The sequence below is a fragment of the Chelonoidis abingdonii genome, chromosome 1 (assembly GCF_003597395.2).
Source record: "Chelonoidis abingdonii isolate Lonesome George chromosome 1, CheloAbing_2.0, whole genome shotgun sequence".
NCBI lineage: Eukaryota > Metazoa > Chordata > Testudines > Testudinidae > Chelonoidis > Chelonoidis abingdonii.
The window spans coordinates 126,401,527-126,424,061 of NC_133769.1; the positions used below are offsets into that span (position 1 = coordinate 126,401,527).

At 40.8% G+C, this 22,535-nt stretch overlaps 1 protein-coding gene across 7 annotated transcripts in view; it reads left to right on the plus strand.

Annotated features, from left to right (window-relative positions):
- The window catches only part of SOX5 (SRY-box transcription factor 5), an 881,700-nt gene that overhangs the window by 756,553 nt on the left and 102,612 nt on the right, over positions 1–22,535 (plus strand). For all 7 annotated transcript variants that reach the window (XM_075069816.1, XM_075069799.1, XM_075069812.1 and 4 more), the window contains one exon: positions 3,296–3,381. In XM_075069816.1, the coding sequence (XP_074925917.1) occupies positions 3,296–3,381 (86 nt within the window). The remainder of the gene's footprint in view (positions 1–3,295; positions 3,382–22,535) is intronic.

Genomic DNA, 22,535 nt, shown 5'->3' on the forward strand with positions numbered 1-22,535 from the left:
GGGGGGGGGGGCACAAGCCCACAAGGCTTGGTGACAAGTTTGTACGAAAGCCATAAGAATGCAAATGGGACATCATGGGAGGGGCCTAGGTACTGAGGAGCAGCTATCCCTACAGTTGCCCCGCAGTCTCCAAGAAAGGCATTTGGCTTCTTGGCTTGAGCTCCCCAATGCCAGAAGGGTCAAAAACATTTCTCAGGTGAGTTTCCCTCGGATATATGTCGTCAATTTACACCTTCCCTCCCCTGAAAGAAAAGGGGAAAAAACGTTTCTCGCCTTTTTTCCAATGTCACTCTATGTCTACTGCATAAGGCGCATGGGTAGACAGGGTGCTAGCGGCCTGAAACATCCAGCATCCCCCTTGCCTGGGTGGCAGACGCGGTACAATATGACTGCGTATTTCCATCGTCATCAGCAGCCCCTGAGGCGTCCCTGGCGTGCCTCGGTCGAGGCCGGCTGGGGGCACGCTGGGTAAACAAAATGGTAATGACTCGCTGGTCATTGTCCTGGCAAGCTGGTACAGAACGGGCTTGGTAACCATCTTACATCATTAGCCACTGGAGGCTGAAGGCATCCATCACACCCCCACCTTTCATGTCAAAAGAAGAGTCTGTACTGCCTGGACTATGCATTAGCAGCAGGAGGCTGGGCTCCTCTCCCCCCGCCACCCTTATTACGTCCTGCCTGGACTATGCATTAGGCAAGCTGGAGACTTCCTCCTCCTCATTTTTATCTCACTAAAAAGTCTAGTGTTTGCTTGTTCCTGCACTTCTCTTATGTACTTCATCACAGAGAATGGGGGACATGCCACGGGTTGCCCAGGAGTGGTTGGGGGAGGAGGAAGCCAATTGCGGTGGTGGTTGTTGCCCGATTGGGCACCCCCTAGGAATGGCATCGCAGCTAATCATTTCTGCAGGATCTCCTTGTGGGATTAACACGAGCGGCTGTGCTCTGCCTGGTCTCTATTTACAGGTCTTGCCCACTATCTAGCAGGACTGACTCTATTTTTAGGACCAAAACATATATAGAAGGGAATGACCTGCGGAGTTTCCCATTTTGTCCATGCTCGCCTCTGGTCGACTCAGCGAAGGCCCAGGCACCGGAGCACCATCGAGCCAGCAGGACAGTTCAGACGAGCTGAAACCATCATTCATCGCCAATTTAAAATGGCATTGCAAGATGGTGCAAGGGTATGGTAACCTCCTGCTCTCTTGCAAGGCAATATGAATGCTGTGTGTGTAGCGACTGGCAGGTACCGCTCTTCAGCAGCATTCCACAGTAACATACCTGGTGACAGTGACAAAAAGGCAAAACAAGTCCATGGTTTGCCATGCGTATGGCATCTGCCAGGGCAATCCAGGGAAAAAGAGCGCGAAATGATTGTCTGCCGTTGCTTTCACGGAGGAAGGATTGAGTGACAACGTTTACCCTGAATCACCCGCAACACTGTTTTTGCATTGGGATCTCAACCCAGAATTCCAATGGGTGGGGGAGACTGCGGGAACTATGGGATAGCTACGGGATAGCATACACAGTGCAACACTCCAGAAATCGACGCTAGCCTTGGTACATGGACGCACACCGTCGAATTAATGTGCTTGGTGTGGCCGCGTGCACTCGACTTTATACAATCTGTTTTACAAAACCGATTTATGTAAAATTGGAATAATCCTGTAATGTAGACATCCCCTAAATGAGTTGCTGAATCAGGGCTTAATTTTTTCTGTCTCACAGTTTACCCAACTATAAATTAGTTTATTAATACTAATGCAAGTCACAGGGGAGTTGTGGTGTTTAAGTGTTTATGAACCACTGAGATCTTTCAGTGAAAAGTTGTATATGGGTAGAGCGCATTGAAAAAGGGCATCATAAACATTAGTGGCTTTCCTGAAAGCACATACACCAAATTTTACAACACAGCCTGTTTAAAGTGTTTTAAAAATATGAGTGCTTTTTCCACGTTTTATGTTTCCTGGGACTTACACCTGATGTCATCACAAATATATTATTTAATAATAATAATAAATTGATAATCATGGAATGTTGCATTCTGCATGACCTTTTAAATTGTTCTTTTATCAATTTGCCCCAAAAAGTATAATCCTGGAGGGAAACTTTTATTTTGTCCGCTTAATCAAATGTACTACAACCTTGTAGGGTGCCTACCTAATAAAATGTTCTGTGTCTGTCATGGTCTTATTTAAAATGGCTCATTCTGTGCTGTGCTGATCATATTTATTAGCAGATCATTGGGCCATGCACGAATGGTCTGATGATCCTTATTAATTGAGTGGAAAGCTTTTAAACATTTTGTCATTTGAGCAAGGAATGTAATACACGTAACATTTCTATTAAGCTTGCAGCTCCAGCTTTCCCATTGGTTTCATTAGTAGATGGAAAAGAATAGAATTCATTTAAAAGTAAAACATTTAAAGGGAAACCAGAAGTGACTATTTTTTATAGTGAAACATGTCTCTCTTTGTTTTTGTCTGTTTTGGGGTGAGAGGGATACTTTTTTTCCTTCAGATAACGAACATTTTTTATTAAAAGTGTTTGCCACTTTTTAAAAATCTTTTATTTTACTCCTACACTGTGTCTAGCGCAGTAGGATGCTGAGTCTAAGCTATTTTCATTGTTTCTAAGAAGCTAAATTAAGGTACCAATCCTGCAAAAGGATCTGGGAGGGGGCTCCTGAAACTTGTGCAGTGTCCCTTTGACTTCACACTCTTTTACCTTTTGCAGAATTGGGGTCTCAATCTGTAAAGCAAGATTGCTTCCACCAAAAAAGAAAATATAGAATTCAAGAGTGTGCCATTTTTGTTCACATAGATACTAAAGTTTGACCTGTGTGCTATTCAGCTTACAAACAATGATCTCAGTTTGGTTAACTTCATATTCTGGACCAGTTTATAAATTTGTCCCCTTCTAATACTGTGATCGTATCAAGGTTATAATGTTCTCCTTTTCTTTTCTTTCTCTTTTTTTTTTTTACTTTATTTTTTTTTTATTTTTTGAAGTGCAGCCCTCTGATCAGTGCGTACTTTTTTTTTCCATTTCCCTAAATACATCATGAAAAAGGATGAGGTTTCCGCCTTAATTGCTTGTGCCTTTTATTCACATTCCTCTCTCAGCCAGAATTGTGAAAAGAGTGTTAGTAAAAGGCTTCACAATAGAGCTTTTCATTAGGCCTCAGCAAGGCACACAAAAGAAGGCTTTTGGAAAGAGTGAATGCAGGAGTTTAATTTGCAGGTGGAGAGTAGATAAAAGGTGCTGACGCCTCTATTATTCTCTTACTTAGGTGACCCTTACCCTGTTCAGCTGATCCCAACTACCATGGCAGCTGCTGCCGCAGCAACACCAGGCTTAGGTCCACTCCAACTGCAGGTAAGTCTGGAAACAATGCAGAAGAGGAAAAGGTTAAGTAATTATGGAAAACAGTTTTCTTTTCCCTTAGAAAACAACAAAACTAACAATGTTTTTGGCATTCCCTTTTCATTTAAAATGTACATTGAAGCTTAAAATGAGTGTAAACCATCTTGAGGGGTGGGGTGTGTGTTTTTTTAAACTTGTGGGGAAGATTTATTTGACACTAATATTCATTTTGATTTTTAGATTTGAACATTCACTCTTAACTGGCAAAACCATTTGTTTTCCTTTTTTGTCACAACATTCTCACGCAAGTCATAAAGATTGGTTACATGTAAACCAGCAAAAAGAAACACATGGTTAGACAGAAGAGCGCTGTCCTGACAAGCACTTTAAACTGCTTAAAAGTCACTTACTGTGATTATGTCTTTTTAGACTGTAAGCTCTTTGGGGCGTTGACTCTGTTAAGGTACCCCACATATTTTAGGTGCTGCTAGAACACAGGTAATTAATAATTATACTAATTAGACACTCTATACAATTATAAAATTGTATTACAAACACACTGCAGAATCTTGTTTGAGCCATGCTAGAGTTAGTCTGGAACCCAGATTTGTTTAGAGATGTGCCTGATTCAAAACCCTGGATACAAAGAATCCTAAATTTGAGGATGTTTGAAATCTGATCATGGATCAGAATCAGAATTTTCCATATTTTCCTGTCTGTTTCAAATCAAACCCACCAGATCTAACCCCACTGTGTATTAGGAAGTTTGATATCCAGATCCACAATTTGAACTTTATGTTCAGACATATGTGGTTGTTTCACATAAATGGGGTCCAAATCCAAACTAACTTTAGTTTTGCAAAAACTTGACTGACATTTTTTTTGTAAAAAATCACCACTGAGGCTTTGTCTCTCCATTTACTTTGGGCAAACCACATGAGATGCACAGCATTTATATCTGCTTGGAGATGCTCAACCGTTATAAACTAAGGTGCGAAACCGCAGTCTAGAACTAAATTAGATTAGAACTAGGGCAAACTGGACTTCATACAATTAGTTTGGACAGCAGAAGAGAGGATGAGGGACAATTTGATAGGCTTTCCTACAAAGTTAGTCAGCCGAGTTTCACAGAAATGGCTGCCCATGTCTAAGCTGATACATTCCATGCACTACCATGAGCCTTTGTATGAAAAGATACACGGTATGTTAATTTCTGATTCTGTGAGCTACGAATGCCAAGGGCTGTTTAGGAGTCATGGGGACCATAAAAGTAATACAAAATATCTCATCCTTCAGGAATGTCTTCTGGGAAATAACTTTAGCTCTGATAGTGCTTGTAATACTCACCTCTCTCTCACACACACGCAGAGATGGGAGGGAGAGATGAAAGGAAAGGAAAATTTGAGCTAGGTAAGGAATGAGAATATACATGAATGGAAGAATGATCATACTGGGTCAGATCAACAGTCCATCTAGCCCAGTGTTCTCTCTTCCAATAATGACTAGTGCCAAATGCTTCAAAGGGAGTGAACAGAACAGGGCACTTTATATCGAGTGATCCATTCCCCTATCTTTCAGTTTCAGCTTCTAGAAGTCAGAGATTTAGGGATACCCAGAACAAGGGGTTGTGTCCCTAGCCATTTATGGACCTGTCCTCCATGTACTAATCTAATTCTTTTTGAACCCAGTTCAAAAGCATCCCCTGGCAGTAAGTTCCATGGGTTGACAGTGGAATGTGTGATGAAGTACTTTCTTATGTTTGTTTTAAACCTGCTGCCTATTGATTTCATTGGGTGACCCTTGCGTCTTGTGTTATATAAAGGGATAAATAACACTTCCTTATTCAATTTCTCCACACCAGTCATGATTTTATAGACCTCTATCATATCCCTCCTTAGTTGTCTCTTTTCCAAGCTGCGAAATCCTAGTCTTTTTAATCTCTCCTCATATAGAAGCTGTTCCATACCTTTAATCAGTTATGTTGCCCTTCTCTCTACTTTTTACAATTCAAATATACCTTTTCAGAGATGGGTGACAAGAACGGCGCGCAGTATTGAAGATGTGGGTGTACCATAGATTTATATAGTGGCATTATGATATTTTCTGTTTTATCAATTCCTTACCTTTTGGTTCCTAACATTGTGTTAGCTTTTTTGATTGACACTGCTCATTGAGCAGATTGTTTCAGAGAACTATCCGTGATAACCCCAAGAGCTCTTTCTTGAATGGTAACAGCTAATTCATATCGCTTCATGTTATATGTGTAGTAGGGATTACGTTTTCCAGTGTGCATTACTTGTGTGTGAGGAAACAGAAATCTGTATATCTACAGCTCTTTAGTTAGCAGTGATTTAGAATTGCTCTGAAATAATAAATCAGTGATAAAGGGGGTTGGAAAAGTCTGACTATTTCATTTCAGGACCAGGATTGGACAGTAACTCAGTAAGCACTAAGTTGAAGTGTTCTGATTAGAATAACGATGGCTGTTCCATCATAGAAAATGTGATTTTCTTTGGATACTATTGGTTTAATTAAAATTTTCTGATGATTTTAGGGGATGAAGGATTGTAAAGCACCAAAGGCCTCTTGTCCCTGTGCCAGTGAGCATGAAAGAAAGGGAAAGCACTGAGCAGGCTCCCCTACTGGTTGGCTTGATCACCTGTGATTTGGGCTGGGAGTGGAGCAGAGTTTGGGAATCCATCATTGGGAAGAAGCTGGATCAAGATTTGGCTTTTCAGAGAAGCCTATGGATACACTAGGCCCTGGTCTACGTTGTGTGGGGTAGGAAATGATCTAAGTTACGCAACTTCAGCTATGTGAATAACGTAGCCAAAGTCGAAGTACTTAGATCTACTCACCGCGGTATCTTCACCACGGTGAGTCGATTGCTGACGCTCCCCCATCGACTCTGCCTGCACCTCTCACCGAGCAGGAGTACAGGAGTCGACGGGAGAGTGCTCAGGGATCAATTTATCGCGTCTAGATTAGGTGCGATAAATAGATCCCCACTGGATCGATCGATGCCCGCCTATCCAGCCAGTAGTGAAAACATACCCTAGGAAATGATTTTTGAGAAATATCCTCGTATTCCTAAACCTGATTCATTTCCATGAGTCAGCTATATAGGGAGCCATAGTGTAGATGGACCACTGACTTCTGCCACCATTTTAAGCACTGTGTAAATTAGATCTATTTTGAGAAGTATTTTATAATACAGTGTTTAGAATGTACTCCCAAACTTGCTAATGCCAGTGGAGCTGAGCCAGCATTAGCAAGAATGGGAAATATTTGAAAGGTTATCTTGACCTTATTGGTGGGAATCAGTGGCACAGTGTAGATAATGGAATTAAAAAGCACTTTGTCCTCCAGGAAACAGTTCAAATCCCATTTAAGTCAGTAATGGTTGTCTCCTCAGTGGCCTGTGTGAAATGAACTACTGGTCTCAGATCAGTTTCAAATGTCATACGAGAGTGTACGGTGGGTACAGTCTGTGGGTCCATTGGGCGAAGGGAGTCATCTCACTTCAGAAATTCATCTGCATAATATGTACCCATGGTGTCTCACTGACCCCCTGTCTGCCAACCCCGAGGGGTCAGAATGGCACATTATAACCTCCCTTTCTCCCCTCTCTGTATTTTCCCTGTGTTTCTTCTTATGCTGCTCTTCCAGGCTTTGTGTGCTAAGACTAGTCAAGTGATGGTCTAGGGAGATCAAAGAAAGAGATGCAATCTCAAGACAAGGAACAGGAAGAGAGTTTGTCACTCTTAAGTGCACTCTGGCTTTTTCTTCTCCAGTGCAAGGAGTTTTGTTTTGTTTTTTTAACAGCAGGATAACAAACATGATAGCTTTCTCACTGTAAAATCCTAATTGGAGACAAAGTACTAGCAGTGTTTAGCACAAGGTAGCTAGGTGAGCTCAGCACTCTACCTCCCACTCCTGATTCACCTGGCCTTGTCTATCTCACAGCAAAACTGAAGAGTCTTGTCTCCACTGTGTTCTTACAGTGGGATAGCTAACGTATTAATTATCCCACAGGCAAAACACACTTTTTTGGTGAGTGATGACATAGCCCCCTGCTAACTCCAGCCTGAGAGGGTAAATAATTTGAAGCCCTACCTTTCCCTCTTCTCTCCAAATCCCCAATGTGAGACCCAGATATCATAACTGAGGGATAGCTCAGTGGTTTGAGCATTGGCCTGCTAAACCGAGGGTTGTGTGTTCAATCCTTGAGGGGGGCCACTTAGGGATCTGGGGCAAAAATCAGTACTTGGTCCTGCTAGTGAAGGCACGGGGCTGGACTCAATGACCTTTTGAGGTCCCTTCCAGTTCTAGGAGATAGATATATCTCCAATTATTATTATTTATTATTATTTAATTGGTTGTCGTTGGTGGCAGTTTCAGCAGAGAGGCTAGTGCTGATTAAGCATGGAGACTGGATAACCTCACATTCATAGAGGTGATTCCTCCAGGTCAGGTTAGATTGGTAGGCTCGTGTTGGAAAAGCTGGAATTAACCTTATCTGAGCCTGAACCTGGATTTGAGGGTAAAGGTATTTAGGCACCTAACTCCCAATGATTTCACCCACTACCCTACACATGCTTTAAAGGAAAATGTGCTGTCTGGTTGACATTTCACAGGGGAAGTGAAAGATGATGAGTTGACAGTTTCTTTGGCCCAGAACCCCAGAAGTATATAAGCACCTACTCCCATTAGTAGGTATGACCCAAATCCTTGAAATTAATTGGAGTTAGGTGCCAAAATAACTTAGACGATCTAGGCTAAAGAGACTCCAGTCTTCAGGACTGTCGGCCTAGCATGTTTCAGTCCCACTAACTTCACTTTATAAAAAGTAGTTGTCAGCTTCACACTGTTACTGATATGATGCATCAAAGGGATTCAGCCCCAAACTGTGTAAAATGTTCCATCAGGAAGCATAGGTTCTGTTAAAGCGTGTCTAGGGCAATGGGTGAGTTTTCCCCTATTGAGGACTTGGGTTAAAAATGTATGGTCCCCAAAGTACTTTTGCCAAAGAGTAGTATAGAGGGAAGAGGGCTTGCATTCCTAGAAGATGGTGGTGAGTGGTGGTTCTATTTCAAATGAGCAGGAGTGAGACTTCAGGATGTCTGGGACTTTGGATTATTCCCTTCAAAAATATTTGATAAAGCTGGTAAGTTCAAAGACCTTCTACAGTGGTTAGCTCATTTGAAGATGGCCTTTTCACAGCTGGACCAGTAATTTGGGGATTTAGGTTCCCCTACTTTGGAGATGGGCATTCAAACCTGTAAGCATATGTATCAGTCATGTCATGAGACTATGGGTATGCCTATACGTTGAGCTGGAGGTGTAATTTCCAGCTCTGGGAGACATACACATACTAGCTCTGATCAAGCTAGTGTGCTAAAAATAGAGTGTAGCTGTGGTGGCATGAGTGGTGGAAGGGTTTAGCCACACCAAGTCCGACCCTTCTTGAGAGGTTAGGTACATACTTGGTGAGTGATTAATACCAGTTTTAAGTACCTGGGTGTGTCTAGTATGAACTAAATGTTTCTAGACAGCCTGAGCCACTTGAGTCTGAGATGAGTTCCCTTGCTCTCTCTTCTGACAAATCTGACTCCTGAGTTCATGACAAAACCCATGTCTTAATGTCAGGGTGTCTAAGGACTGTGAGGAGATTCTGTATTATTGGGAATTTGAATAGTTCAGATTTTCCAGCTAGGTTGTCTGATAATCAAATGGTCATAGAACCAAAGAAATGTAGGGCTGGAAGGGACTTCAAGAGGTCTTTACGTCCAGCCCCCTGTGCTGATGCAGGACCAAGTAAAACTAGACCAGTGGTTCCCAAACTGGGGTTCATGAAATGTTGCAGGGGGTTCTCAGGAAAAAATTCCCTAAAGACGGACAGAGCTGTTCCTAGGGACCCCAGGCAGCACAGAGCCTGCAGCATGGAGCCTTGGGGACTTCCAAGAGTAAGCAGATCAAAGCAAGTGTATCTATCACACTGAGGAGATTTAAACTTCAGGACTCCTTTTATGAAATAGAAAGGGAGGTGGATATTTTTTGCTGTTTTTAAAAATTAAATAGGCAGCTAGTGTTGTATTTAAAATTATTATGAAGAACAAGTTTAAGCTTTGTTGTAACGTGCGTTGTTTGCCTGGACTGCTCAAGACCTGAGGAGGAACTCTTTGAATGGGCTTCTTAAATATCTTCATGCTGTATCATATCTGATAGTCCTTGATGAACCATAGGAGCCAGAGGTGCCAGAATGAGGGAAGAGGGGGCGATGAGGGTCACGTGCCCCGGGGTGCATGAGGGGCTTTGCCCCCATACCCCTTTTTTTCTACTGGTGCCTCTGATAGGAGCTTTGTCTTATAACAGGCTTGATAAAAGGTGATACAAGCTACAAAAGTGAGATCTTGAAAGAGTGTTGCCATTTTCATAATGTAATAAAAATACTGTAATGATAAATAATAATAAATAGTGTTTAATAAGCATATCATAAAAACAGATTTTATATTTCCAAGTTCACTACTTTTATAATTTATGCTGAAGTAAGGGAGAAAATCCATGGAAATATTCATTTTTAGGATGAGGTTCACGAAATTTGACATTTTAGTGAAAGGGGTTCGAGGGTTGTTAAAGTTTGGGAACTACTGAACTAGACCATCCCTGACAGGTATTTGTCTAACCTATTCTTAAACCTCCAGTGATGGGGATTCCACAACCTCCCTTGTAAGCTTATTCCAGAGTTTAACTACCTTTATAGTCAGAAATTTTTTCATAATATCTAACCTAAATCTCCCTTGCTACAGATTAAGCCCATTAGTTCTTGTGCTGTCTTCAGTGGACATGGAGAACAGTTGATCACAGTCCTCTTTGCAACAGCCCTAAACATCTTAGAAGACCATTTTTTCAGGTCCCCCTTTAGTCTTCTTTTCTGAAGACTAAACAGACCTAGTTTTTAAACCTAATAATGACAATGATTCATTGGCTGTAATACAAACACAATATATTCATGTAGCTGTACTGAAAGATGATGATGAATGCATAATGAAAGCTGCTCATGTGTTGAGCATTTTGCATCTGTTCAAAACAACTTGACAGTATGATGTAATATACACTCCCCACAAACATCTGCTCTTGAGAAAAACATACTCAAAAGCTTCATGCACCAACATTCAAACGTTATTTCCTCATCATCCTAGCATGGAACAGGACATTGTGCTTTCTTGGTGGTTGTGTGCAACTGTGTGACCAAACCTGTTATTACACAGATAAGAGAAAGCTTGTGTTAAAAAACACACAGATATGAAAGTAGTTTGACTAGTTTTCTCAACCCTAAATGCAGAAACCTGCTTACTTTACTTACTTGAGTAATCCCACTGAAATCAACTCGACTACTCATGTGAGTACAATCAACAGGGCTTGGCCCTACCTGTGTTTGAAAATATTATTCTGCCAAATCTTTATTCTTCCACTTTGCCCCTTTAGTAATCAGGTCCAGTTTCCGTTCCTAGCACACCCTCTTCTTCAAATGGTATTGGAAGATGTATACTGAGGCCTGAATTTCAAAAGAACTAAGCATCTGTGGTCTGGACCAGATTTTCAGAAGAGCTCAGTTTTCATTTAGGCACCAAAATAAGTGGCCAGATTTTTAGAAGAGTTGAGCATATTGAGTGTTGAACACTTCTGAAAATCTTATTTTTATTTAAGTGCCTAAATTGGTACTGAGATCTGTTTGGGTTTTCCTTTTGAAAATATGGGCCAAGGTATCTAAATCTCATACAAGTACCGCTTAGCTGGATGTTTGTTGTACTTTTAAGAACAGATAAAGGATTAAAAACCTATCTACCCTGTGTGTCTTCATAATGATGGTAATCAAAAGATAGACTGTTCCAACTGCCAGTGATTTGTTATTTAAATACGTGATGCACATGAAATCCAAATAAATGGCAAGGACTGCCCGTCCGTGTTGGAGAACACATTTTTCATCTGTCCTTCTTAAATCACCTCATTTTAGCATTCACAACATCACATAAATGAGAGAAATGTGAAAACCTATAATTATCGGTTATTTACTCCATCTCTCCGACATTCTCCACTTGCCAATATGGAATGTATCTCTTACATATAGTTTTTGTCGAGTTTAGTTCGAAATATCTCAGGTGATGGGACTTCCACCATTCCCCCTGGGAGACTGTTCCGTGGTTTCACATATCTTACTGTCAGGAATTTTTCATGATTTCAAAGGTTTTTTCTTTTCCTAGCTTCTTCCCTTTACCTGTAGTTACATCCCCTTTTTTGATCACCCTAAAAATTACCTTCCTGTCTGATAACAAGCACCTACAAGCCAGTAAGAAGCCCACGAGAAACTGTCTAACCATTGTAATTGACTCATCTGAACACAAATAGAGTCAAACTCTCAGTATTAAGAGCACATGTAACAGGGTTACAAATGCCTTTGTATTCCTGCCCATCAGAAATTAATCAATCCATATGGCCTATTATTGTTCCTGCAGAATATAGCCAAGAGGTGGTAGTACTTTATCCAGTGGCGGATTTAGAGTTAGTGGGGCTCTGTGTACAGCTTCATTTTTGGTCCCCCCCTCATGACCCAGCCAAGAAAAAGAAGATTCTCTTTTATCTCCGCCATTGCTGTTTTTCATTTTTTTCCTTCATCCTCCTCCTATATTATAAGTAATAGGAAGTAAATGAAAATAAAGTGAGGTACCTTGACTGTTTTTGTAGTCTAACTTTTTTTTCCACAAATCACTTGAAAATTGCTAAGGATCTCAGCGAACCACTTAATGATCTTTCCAAATGTTGTTTGTACCATTAGCTAACTATTGTAAAGTGCTTTGGATAAGAGCTCTTTATAAAAAATGTAAAAAACCATTGGGGTGCAGGGTCTGACCATGAGTTAGGATGTGGGAAGAGGCTCAGGGTTCGTGTGTGGGGTCTGGGAGGGAGTTAGGGTGCAGGAGCGGGTGGGGGTTGGGGTGCAGGGTCTGACCAGGAGTTAGGGTGCGGAGGGGGGCTCAGGGCTGGGGCAGAGGGTTGGAGTGTGAAGTGCTTACCTGGGGCAGCTTCCGTTTGGTGCAAGGGGTGCAGGTGGGAATGGGGGGTGCAGGGGCTCCTGTTTTGTGCTCAGGGCGGGAGTGAGGATGGAGGATGCAGGTTTCAGGGCAGGGAGTATGGGTGAGGCTGTGCGGGGGTGCAGGAGTGAGAGCAGTGATTGGGGGCGGTGTAGGGGGCAGCGCACCGTTGAGTGGGGGTGGGCTGGGGCAGTCCCAGTTGCCACCTCTGGGTTACCTTACCTGGCTGGCTGCTGGACGCATCCCTGCCCTGCCGCTGCTCCTGTTCACTGCCAAAAGGATCTGTGGTGGCAGCAGCGCATAAGAGCTGAGACCCGCTGGCCTGCCGCTCCCTTCCCCTGGGCTTTTTCCAGGGGCCGCCAGCAGCAGTGCACGCCAGGGACTGCACCTGCCCTGCCCAGCATCCAGAGGAGCAGGGCAGTAGGACAGGTGCAGGCAGATGCCCCACCAGAAGAGCGTGCCAGCCTCACCTATAGCGTGGCCCCAGCTGGCCCCTCACCTGCCTGTCTCACCTGCCTGTCAGAACCAACCAGCAGCAGGAGTCTGGCTCAACAGCTGAGAAAACACACCACATGCTGAGCTTCCAGCATGGCTCTTGAACGGCTCTCTCCCTGCTCTCCTCCATAGCTTCTGCCCACACAGCGGTCCCCCCTGCAGGGGGTGCTGGACGGTGCTAGGCTGCCCGGCCCTGGGGCCCCTTGTAGTTGGGGGGACCCCATGCCAGGGCACTGTGTGTTTCATTGTAAATTCGCCTCTGACTTTATCCATTATTCATTTGCTCTTCAATCTATATCCATTACCTACTTGGGATATTAATGTTCTCAACACTTGAAGATTAGCCATTTCTTAGCATTACAGGGTCACTCTTTATATTCGATGGACAGCGTTTAGCTTCAAATACCGTTTAAGCTTTGTCTTTTCAGTGGTTAGTTCCAACAGTTTCTTCAGCATTTGCTCTTTTGCTTTACCTGGCCTCACCAACAGGACTATGAATTAATTTATGGGGGAGTGAATCATTAATGCCCAGTTTAATTACAATATTATAAAAATGGTGCAGTCAATTTAAGCATAAAAAGCAAAATTAGGTTTCCATCATGAGCATGTACAGCTGGAAAAAAAAACAATAAAAACTAAGTACATTTACTGTAGCATTTCTCCTTAGCATAACCAAAAAATGGCAGCCATCCATCCACCCATTAGTTGACTATATTCATTTACATTAAGATATATGTTTTTGACAGCTATCACAAATAATGATGATAATAAGAGTAATAATACATATTAATATGTATACATTTTTGTTGGATGTCCCATCAAAAAGGTTTTAAAGATATATTAGTGTAGATTCTTTACTTCCCAATCTTGCTCTTCATTTATTTCTGATTTTATAAGTACGTGTTTTGGCCACAAGATACTCATCACCTCTTCTACATTAAATGCCCATTTTAACAGAGATCAAGGCCCAGTCCTTCAGCTGGAATACATGCATGTAACTCCATTGATGTGGCTGGAGCTAAACCCTTTTAAACCGAATGAGGATCTGGCCCCATGAGTGGCAGAAATGTCCCTAGAATTTGCTACATGTGGATATTTATTTTTAATAATAAATTATTAGTAGCAATTTTAAAATAATCCATTAAAACACATAAGGTTTCAATAAATTTATGCATAGGATTATCTGACAGGGTTGCCTGCAATAACAGGGGACTGTACTTAGTGCCCATGAGGCTTATATCCCTATGGGACGTATAATCAGTTGCCAACTGCAGTTTTTATCAAGCCATATGTTTCTGGGAAAAAAATCTCCAAATTATCTTATTAATAAATCTAATACTAATAAATTGTGTTCATGGTGGATAAACATACTTTGTAGTTGGTGTACTTTGTAGTAGCCCATGCTTACCTTTGATATCACATTATACAATTTTACAGGTAAACCCAATATATTTTTTCAAAGCAGACATGAATTAACCACTCCACCATGTTATTTTATCAGCCTCCTGCCATTCTTGAAAGAGGTTGATAATTTTGACAGTAGATAGGTAAATGCTTTGTATTTCCCAGAGCACCATGTGTGTCTGAACATGTCTCTGGTGAACAGATATATACACAGGTAGTAAATACACAGCGTAAGGGTCTATTTTGTGGAATGTCAGGTTTTCGCTTTTTTTTTTTCCCAGGGGAAAACATTACCTATGACAGCATATTCATTTTATCTAGATTAAAGTCCTTTCTGCATAACTTTCAGATTCCATCCATATCTATACAGAGTGAAAAACGACCAACCTATCTTCATTTCAGTTGTAACCTGGGCCTGCTGTTTGCTAGCAGACCTCTGTCTGCATGAGTGAGTTTTCTTGTAGGTTAAAGAGCCCACATTCCCTCTTCCCCCTCCCTCTGACCCTGAGCCTGCAGGGCAGACAGACAGAAGCACACATATGATTAATACAGCACAGCTGCAGTAGTGACTCATTTGCATATGTATTAATAGAGGAAAAAACAACAATTCAATTACGTACAGAGACATTCTGCATACTAAAGAACATATGCAAATAGGCATGAAAAAGTGCAGCCAGTATTTTTTCTTACTTTTCCAAGTCCATATGGGCTAGGGTCAGAGCCCAGCAGTTTTCAAGAAATCCCCTTTAGGAAGAACTTGTTAAGAGATGGTTACATGACTATCACCACCCCTAGGGTTCCCAGAAGGTGTTTGACATTTGAACAATGGAAATAGCACAACCCATGTCTTTTTCATGCTATTTTCATATTTGCCAGCCTTCAGCTTCATCATGTGGTCTCATTACCTACTAGCAGAAGCCTCAGTATAAACGAGCCCATTCTGTCTCTTATCTTGCACATGCACATATCCTTTATTTTCTTTTTCTTCCCCTCTCTCTGTTTCGTCTGACATCTTCCTTTGCTTTTTCCCCCCTTTCTTCCCTTTCCCTCCTCTGCTTTGGTCTGTCTCTTTTTTTTCTTCTTGACACTCACAAGCTAAAAAAAATGAACGTAAACATTTCTGCAACTTTACATCTTACTGATCTTAAACATCCTGTAATAGGATAGTTCAGACCATAGGTAATTTGATTGCCATCTGGTATAACTAGTACACAAGCCTGTTTGTAGCAGTAGGAGAATTATGTTCCCTAAGGCCAAATGGAAGTCACTGGGAGCTGTAAGTGTCCAGCATCTTTGAAAATCTGGCCCTAAGTGTCCCAACATGGGAACTCAAAATTTATGAACACTTTTAAAACACTGGCTTTTAGTAATTACTCAGTAGCATCTTGTTTCAATTAATATACACACACACGCATATGTATACACACGCTACACACACACACACACACAGTTTAAAATTGTAGGTCTGTATACACAGTGCAAATGTTTAAGGTACATCATAGAACATGACCCTATCTAACATAGTCCTTTGTGGACTGACACATGAAATGAGTTGTATTATAACTTTAAAGAGATACTACTTCAGTTAAAACGTTCTGATACCCTATGATGGTACCAAAATGACTGGCATGGTTTGGATGGCACTTCCTATCTTCCAACCAATTTATATCGCCTGTCATTTGTTTGGAACTTTTCTATGCGATGAGCAGGGGAAAATAGGTCATGCAAGCAGGAGTGCTTAACTGCCTGGGAAGCATATTTGAGAGGTCAGGCCATCCTTAACTTCTTTTCTCCTGTAAAAATGTTATACTTTTTCTTTTTGGGGTTAGTCTGTCAGACTGAAGCAGATTACTCCTTGATTATTTATAAGGCATTAATTTTAGATGAATATTGCTCAAGTGCCTGACATCATAAGTAGTTCTAGCAGCCAGCAGAAGACTCTGTTTGCAGATTGGAATGTGACAGTCTTCACTTATGTGATGTCCTGTCTAGGAGAATGTCAGCAGCAAATTGAACTGAGAGGAGAAGGCTTCTATACTGAATGAAACTTTTGTTGTTGTTTTGTGTGGTATAACATAAAGACACATCACTGGAATTTCTATAATTAGGAATGATGATAGTGTTATATGATCAACTATGCCCAATGTGGAACCCTGTTTTTAATGTCACAAACACAAAGGGGTCCAGATTTTCAGAACAGTCCAACAGAATCTTATATCAGTAAATTTCTTCCAGCCATTTTCCATCACTGCATCAGCAGTTTTGTCATTACTAGAAACAGAGAGACTTCCTTTCACACATCTAAATTGGCCATCAGCTGTAGCATCCCTTTGGGACCTCTCCAACACCATCTGTACCTTAATAGCAGAAGAGGTCAGAAAACCACATTTGTGGAGCTTGAAGAACTTAATGGTAGTATATTCCTTGATGCAAAGAAGAGAGAAATGGCCTGAGAATTGCCTTGCAGATCTACAGAGTAGTTCTCATGGAGTAAAGGGAAAATAGATGTCCTTAAGTATAGGACATCAGATGAAGGTGAATGAAACAACCAATTTGCATATTGGCAACAGTGCCAAACTTCTGAATTGCTTTGGATTTGCTTTAGCTGGTTTCTTGCACTCCCTTTGAATTAATTCTTTCTTTAAAAATCTGCCTAAAAGAATCTGGAAACACAAACAAAAAAGTATTTGCCCTTTACATATTTTGGACAATGGGTTTCGGAGTTAGCTAGCTTACACTACTGGTTTTCCTAGTATGTTGTTTGTTCTTCACAGAAATGCTGCTGCTGCTGCAAAGAAGGTTATATAATCATGCAAAGAAGATTATGTAATCATGAGCAAACTATTGGTGAGGATGAAGGCATGAGGGAGAAATGTGAAACCACACTGAGTGGAGTTTGGATATTTGGGAGTGGGAGATTCATTGTGAAGATAGAAACTGAAGATGTATAGGCTTCCCACAAAACATGAAAGTTTGAGTCAGACTAGGGCATTTTTGGGGATATTCATCAGATTCATTTTCTTCAACTGAACATTGTTAATAGTGTATATTTACGATGCATCCCCAAAATCACATGCGAAAATAAACAGGAAAGCTGAAAGTCACTGACAGATACACTGTTAAAGGCTTGTCTGGCAAAATAAGAAAAGCTGATCCATCTTAGGTCCACAAATTCAGTCAGAACATTTTATGCATCCCAAAGATTACGATAGAAAAAATTTCTCATCTGAAGTCTTGCTATACTTGTGGTGCCCAGACAATAATAAGTATCATTTACAGTATTGTATAATATATTCAATAAATATTTATAATGACATCTATCTAGAAAGATGCTGTATTACTTCCTCTTACTGCTCTCTCACTGCAATTCTTTTGTCTCTGAAGTTTTAGATCACTTTAAATCTATAAGGAAATATGGGTACAAATGTATAATTGAGGAGATAAGCCAGTGATATAGAGTGATCCAACAATAAGAATAGCAAAGGCCAATGAAGTTCTTCAACTCCTAATCTCATCATGTATTAGTCTTTACTGTATCCAGTTTCCTTCCAGCCTAACTATTTCCAGTCAGAATATTTGAACATCAGCTACAAACTGAGGCTGACATTAAGCACAATTTGATTTTGCTTGTAGAATATTCTCCATGCACAAATCTAGAGTCTAAAGAAATTGGGTATTTCACAGTTTTAGTCACAGAAGCCAGCATGATAGCTTCAGTTTGTTTTCTTTTTAAATTCTGCACTCAGCTGTTTGATGCAAATGGAAGATACAAAAATACTTGGAGAAGTAACTTTCAGTATGTTAAACTTACTCAGCAAATTGTGCTATCTAGTAGTACCTGAGATAAACGTGTGGTACTACTAACTTCTTATGCTGCAATACTTTGGCACAGTGGCCTCAGTCCTGCAAGTTGCTAGTGCCTTTTAGAAAGTGCTTCGTGTCCTCATCACTTGTTGAAGTTACTGGAATTTGATGGTGCTCAATGTTTTGTGGTCTCAATCTCATTGAGAGAAGCAAACCTTTAGCTCTCGGTGCCTTTTGACTATCTTTTAAGTCAGACCAGTAACCTTTTTGTATGGGCTTCCAGTTACTATGTTTGAGCTCCAAACTTACATCTGAAACCTACAGATGAAATCCTAAGCATCTCTTCCACTTTGGGGGATATTACTTTTTTTGTCTCTTCTGGTTCGTTTCCTTTATAAACAGTCCACAATGAATATAGGTGATCAAAATTTCTCAACACAATAACCACATTATCCCAGAAACATTGCATATAACTTGCTTGGCCCAACATGCACTAGAAAATTTGAAGAGTCATCTCAGAGTCATGCAAGCTCTGGTGTCGCAGACAATGAGGCTGTCAGCAAGTTGCCATTCAAGTGGTCCTTTCCTTTTGAGCAAGATTTTTTTTTACAACAAATTTAAGATACAAAAAAAATTAAAAATAGAAAAAATTAAAAACACTTGAAAAGTCTCTGGAATATTTTGAAGTTAATCCCAGAAAACCTTTAAAGCTTTTAGCCTATTGTGCCAATTATTACATCTGCTCATAATCTTCAGGTTATTCAAGCAATAGGAAAGCAATGTTACACTCTTTCATATGAATGGAAGTGGGCATTATAAAAAGAAGTAACTGTGTGTATCTTCATCTTTAGTGTCTTGTCTGTTTTACATGATTATACTCTTTATTTAAGAAGTGTGCTACAAAAGGCCACTGTTGATACTAGGAGCTATACTAGGGTTTAGTAGCCACAGCAATGGTAGTATACTGCACTAGTAGCTGCTTACAGAGGCAATCTGTTTGTGGAATCCTAAGATAGTCAAAATGTCTTTGGGGACTCAAGAGAGTCTGCTGTGGAAGTACGGCAACTGCTTCCCTCAACCAGGCCTATGACCACTACTAGGTGTGCAAGGGATCAGGCCATGGCTAGGCCCCCTTTGGGATTTGGTGGTGCTATATCTTCTCTTCATGTTGCACTCAAAGAGCTCAAAAAGTGACATTCTCGTGCCTCTCAACAGGTCCTCTGTAGGGGAGACAGGGCCATCTCTTCTCCTAGCACATCTGCTCAGGCAGACTAACATCTGGCACTATGAATTTAAAGCATGCACTCTTCAAATTTTACTTTCATCTGCAGTTGATAGAAGCTTTGCTTTGCTTTGCTTAAAAACACCCCATACAAATTATGACACAGTATTCTATAATAATGCACCAAAACACTACAGCTTGTCATAGAGTTGTTATTAAAGTAATTTGGGCCATTGCCATAGAACAGAGGATTATATTTATTTGTAAAAGGAGGCCAAGTGATCTAGCTAAATTTGGCAAAAGAGCCTGGCTGCTGTCATAGCTCATCTTTGATGGTGATTTAATGTCTAAACTCTGAACCCCTGAAAACCAGGGAGTTCATAATTAAAATGCTGATAAGCACTTAAGTATTGTGGTGTTGCTCTTCAGTGGTGGGTTAAGTGATCCCTATCCATCCCTTTCTTTCCCACAGGGGATTGAAATGTTTAATTGATCGATATTTGCAAAGTTCCTTGGAATCCTTGTGATAGATGTGGAAAGCATCCAGTAAACCAAGTGTGTATATACACATATTTATTATGTATGGCTGAAATTTTCAAAGCAGCCTGAAAAGATTTGGGTGCCCAGCATCTATTAATTTCTAATGGGAATATGGTGTCCAAATCCCTTAAGGTATCTTTGAAAATGAATATATTTATGTATTTTTTAATCCTGCCTCCCCTCCCCAGTTCTTTTCCTTTTCTCTCAGTACCCAAAAGACCATTTGCCCTGTGGAGGGGGAACTATTACTCCAAATATCAGAAAGCTTGATTCGAAGATGTTGAGCATCCTATGACTCAGCTCTTATTTACTTCACTGGAAGTTGAGTGATCAGTACCACTCAGGATCAAGGCAGAAGCTGGCCATACTTGAATTTGAACAGTAGCTCATGGTTTCAGTGTATGTGGTTTTCTTTGACTCACCAGTGACAAAGGAAAGAATAAAGATTCATTCTCTAGGATGCTGCATTCCCTTCCTGTCGTGGCATTTGAAGATTTGTTACTGCTCAGGCATTGGGTTCTGGGAGTACTGAGTTGACCGCTCCCCCAAATGAGCTGCTTTGGATGCTCAGGTTTTTAACACTCTGTCTGGGCATTGGTAAGTGAATTTGCCTTGCATGTGAGAGAGGATGTCAAATTGGAAATAGAAATGCTAGAAAAGAGAGTATTTCAAAACAAAAGCAGATTGAGACCCCGATTTCAGAAAGCATTTAGGCAGATGCGTACCTTTACGCAACTATCTAAGTCCCATTGGCTCCAAGTTAGTGCTTACGTGCTGTCCTGAGTAGGGACACATTCCTAAATCAGGGCCTGTTTTGGTACTACATCACTGTCTGCTTGCAAGCCGAAGGGCATCTCAATGTGGTGGTTTGTGTTACAGGTCTGATTTCAGTGGAACATGCTGTTGTTCTTGATCAAGTGAAAGAAGGAGGGATGTAGACCAAAAAAAAAAAAAGAAACAGATTTTTTTAAAAAGCAAATTTGCCACCTTACTCATGTAGTACGAACTGAACAGACTTCTAACCCTTAAAATACCCCCCCCCGCCCCCACCATTCCCTTTTTATTGCCTGGAATCTTAAGAGCTTTATCATTTGCAGTCATAAAATGAAAATATACACCAAACCCTCAAAGGGCAAGTATGAAATTAAATTATATTTGGGCAGCTGTAACCTTTTAAAACGATCAGATTCCAGTTAATGTATTTCTTCCTGTTCCGAGTGCTGCCATGGTGTTTGATGGTGGGAAGCAGTCCAAAGGGCATTGGGAGATAATAAATTCACTGGAAATTTCACCCTGAGGCGAGCCTCGATACACCAAGGCTTCTATTTAGCAGGACTGACCTAAAAATCTTGTCACATCCAAAGGTCACTTAGGTTGGGGTTGGTGTGTCCCATCTATCTTTCCCTGGTGCAAAGAATGACAGCTGAGCTCATAAACAGTCATCAGAATATGGAAGAGAAGCAGGCAGGGGAAGTGCAAAGGATAATATACACTGGCAACTTCTTAGATTTCCTGCAGGCCAATCAGAATCTGTGTTTGGGGTTGCTTGCTTCTGCTGTAGGGCAATACATTTAAAGTCTAGTGGGCTAAGCAGCATGACTATTTTTATTTCTCTCGTATTTGTTTGCAAAGGCTGTGTAGTCCTTTAAATACATCTTTTGCCACATCTAAACACTTCAAACTCTTTTTTTCAGTCAGTGTTGTTAATAAGAATACTTTGCAGTTTATGTAATGTTTTTCATCTGAGGACGGTCAAACATTTTACAGAGAAATCAGTGCCAACAGCTCACCAACCAGAAGCAACCCTATAATAACTTACCAGTGTGTTTGATGGAACAGCAGGAAGAAACAGATTTCAAGTTCAAATTATAGTGGGGTAATAATAAACCACAGAGAAAGTTAAAACATTTTAAACATGATGAGAGAGACCCTGCCAGTGTACTTTCAGGATCTTACCCGAAGCTCACTGAAGTCAATGAGAGACTGTCATATAGGCAAAAAGTCCCATTGGTTTCTGTATGGGTTTTGCTTGATTAAGGACTGCAGGAACAGGCTTTTAAAGATGGATGCATAATGGCTTCCAATCATAGGCCCTGATTCTGCAAAGGATGCATTCACGCAGACCCTTATTCTAATCCTAAGTGTAATGGAACTCCTTGTGAGAATAAGAGTCTGATTTTGTGGAGCTTGTTGTATCATGGGAAAATGGATGCATAAAAAAAAACAACGTTTAAGGACAATGTTAAGGACCAAAGTCCATCAGCCCTAAAATAACGGGTAATTGTGGGATATGCCTTCCTTATCCCAATGGAGAAAGATGTAAAGCAAAATATGTGCTGCTCACCACTGGTATAAGGAATTTCTCCATGTACAACATGTCCTGATTGGCATGATGTCCTGTAAGTGGTGTTCTTCCTTCTGAAGCACCAGTAACTGTCCACTGCCAGGGGCAGGATACTAGGCATGATGGACCAATGGTGTGACCCAATATGAAAACTCTTACATTGAAAATGAAAAAAAAAAAATGTAAAGTAAAATCTCACTATGGGCCTATGAGCAAAAATGACCATACTCAATCAACTAATTGCATTTATATTCCACGGGCCAGG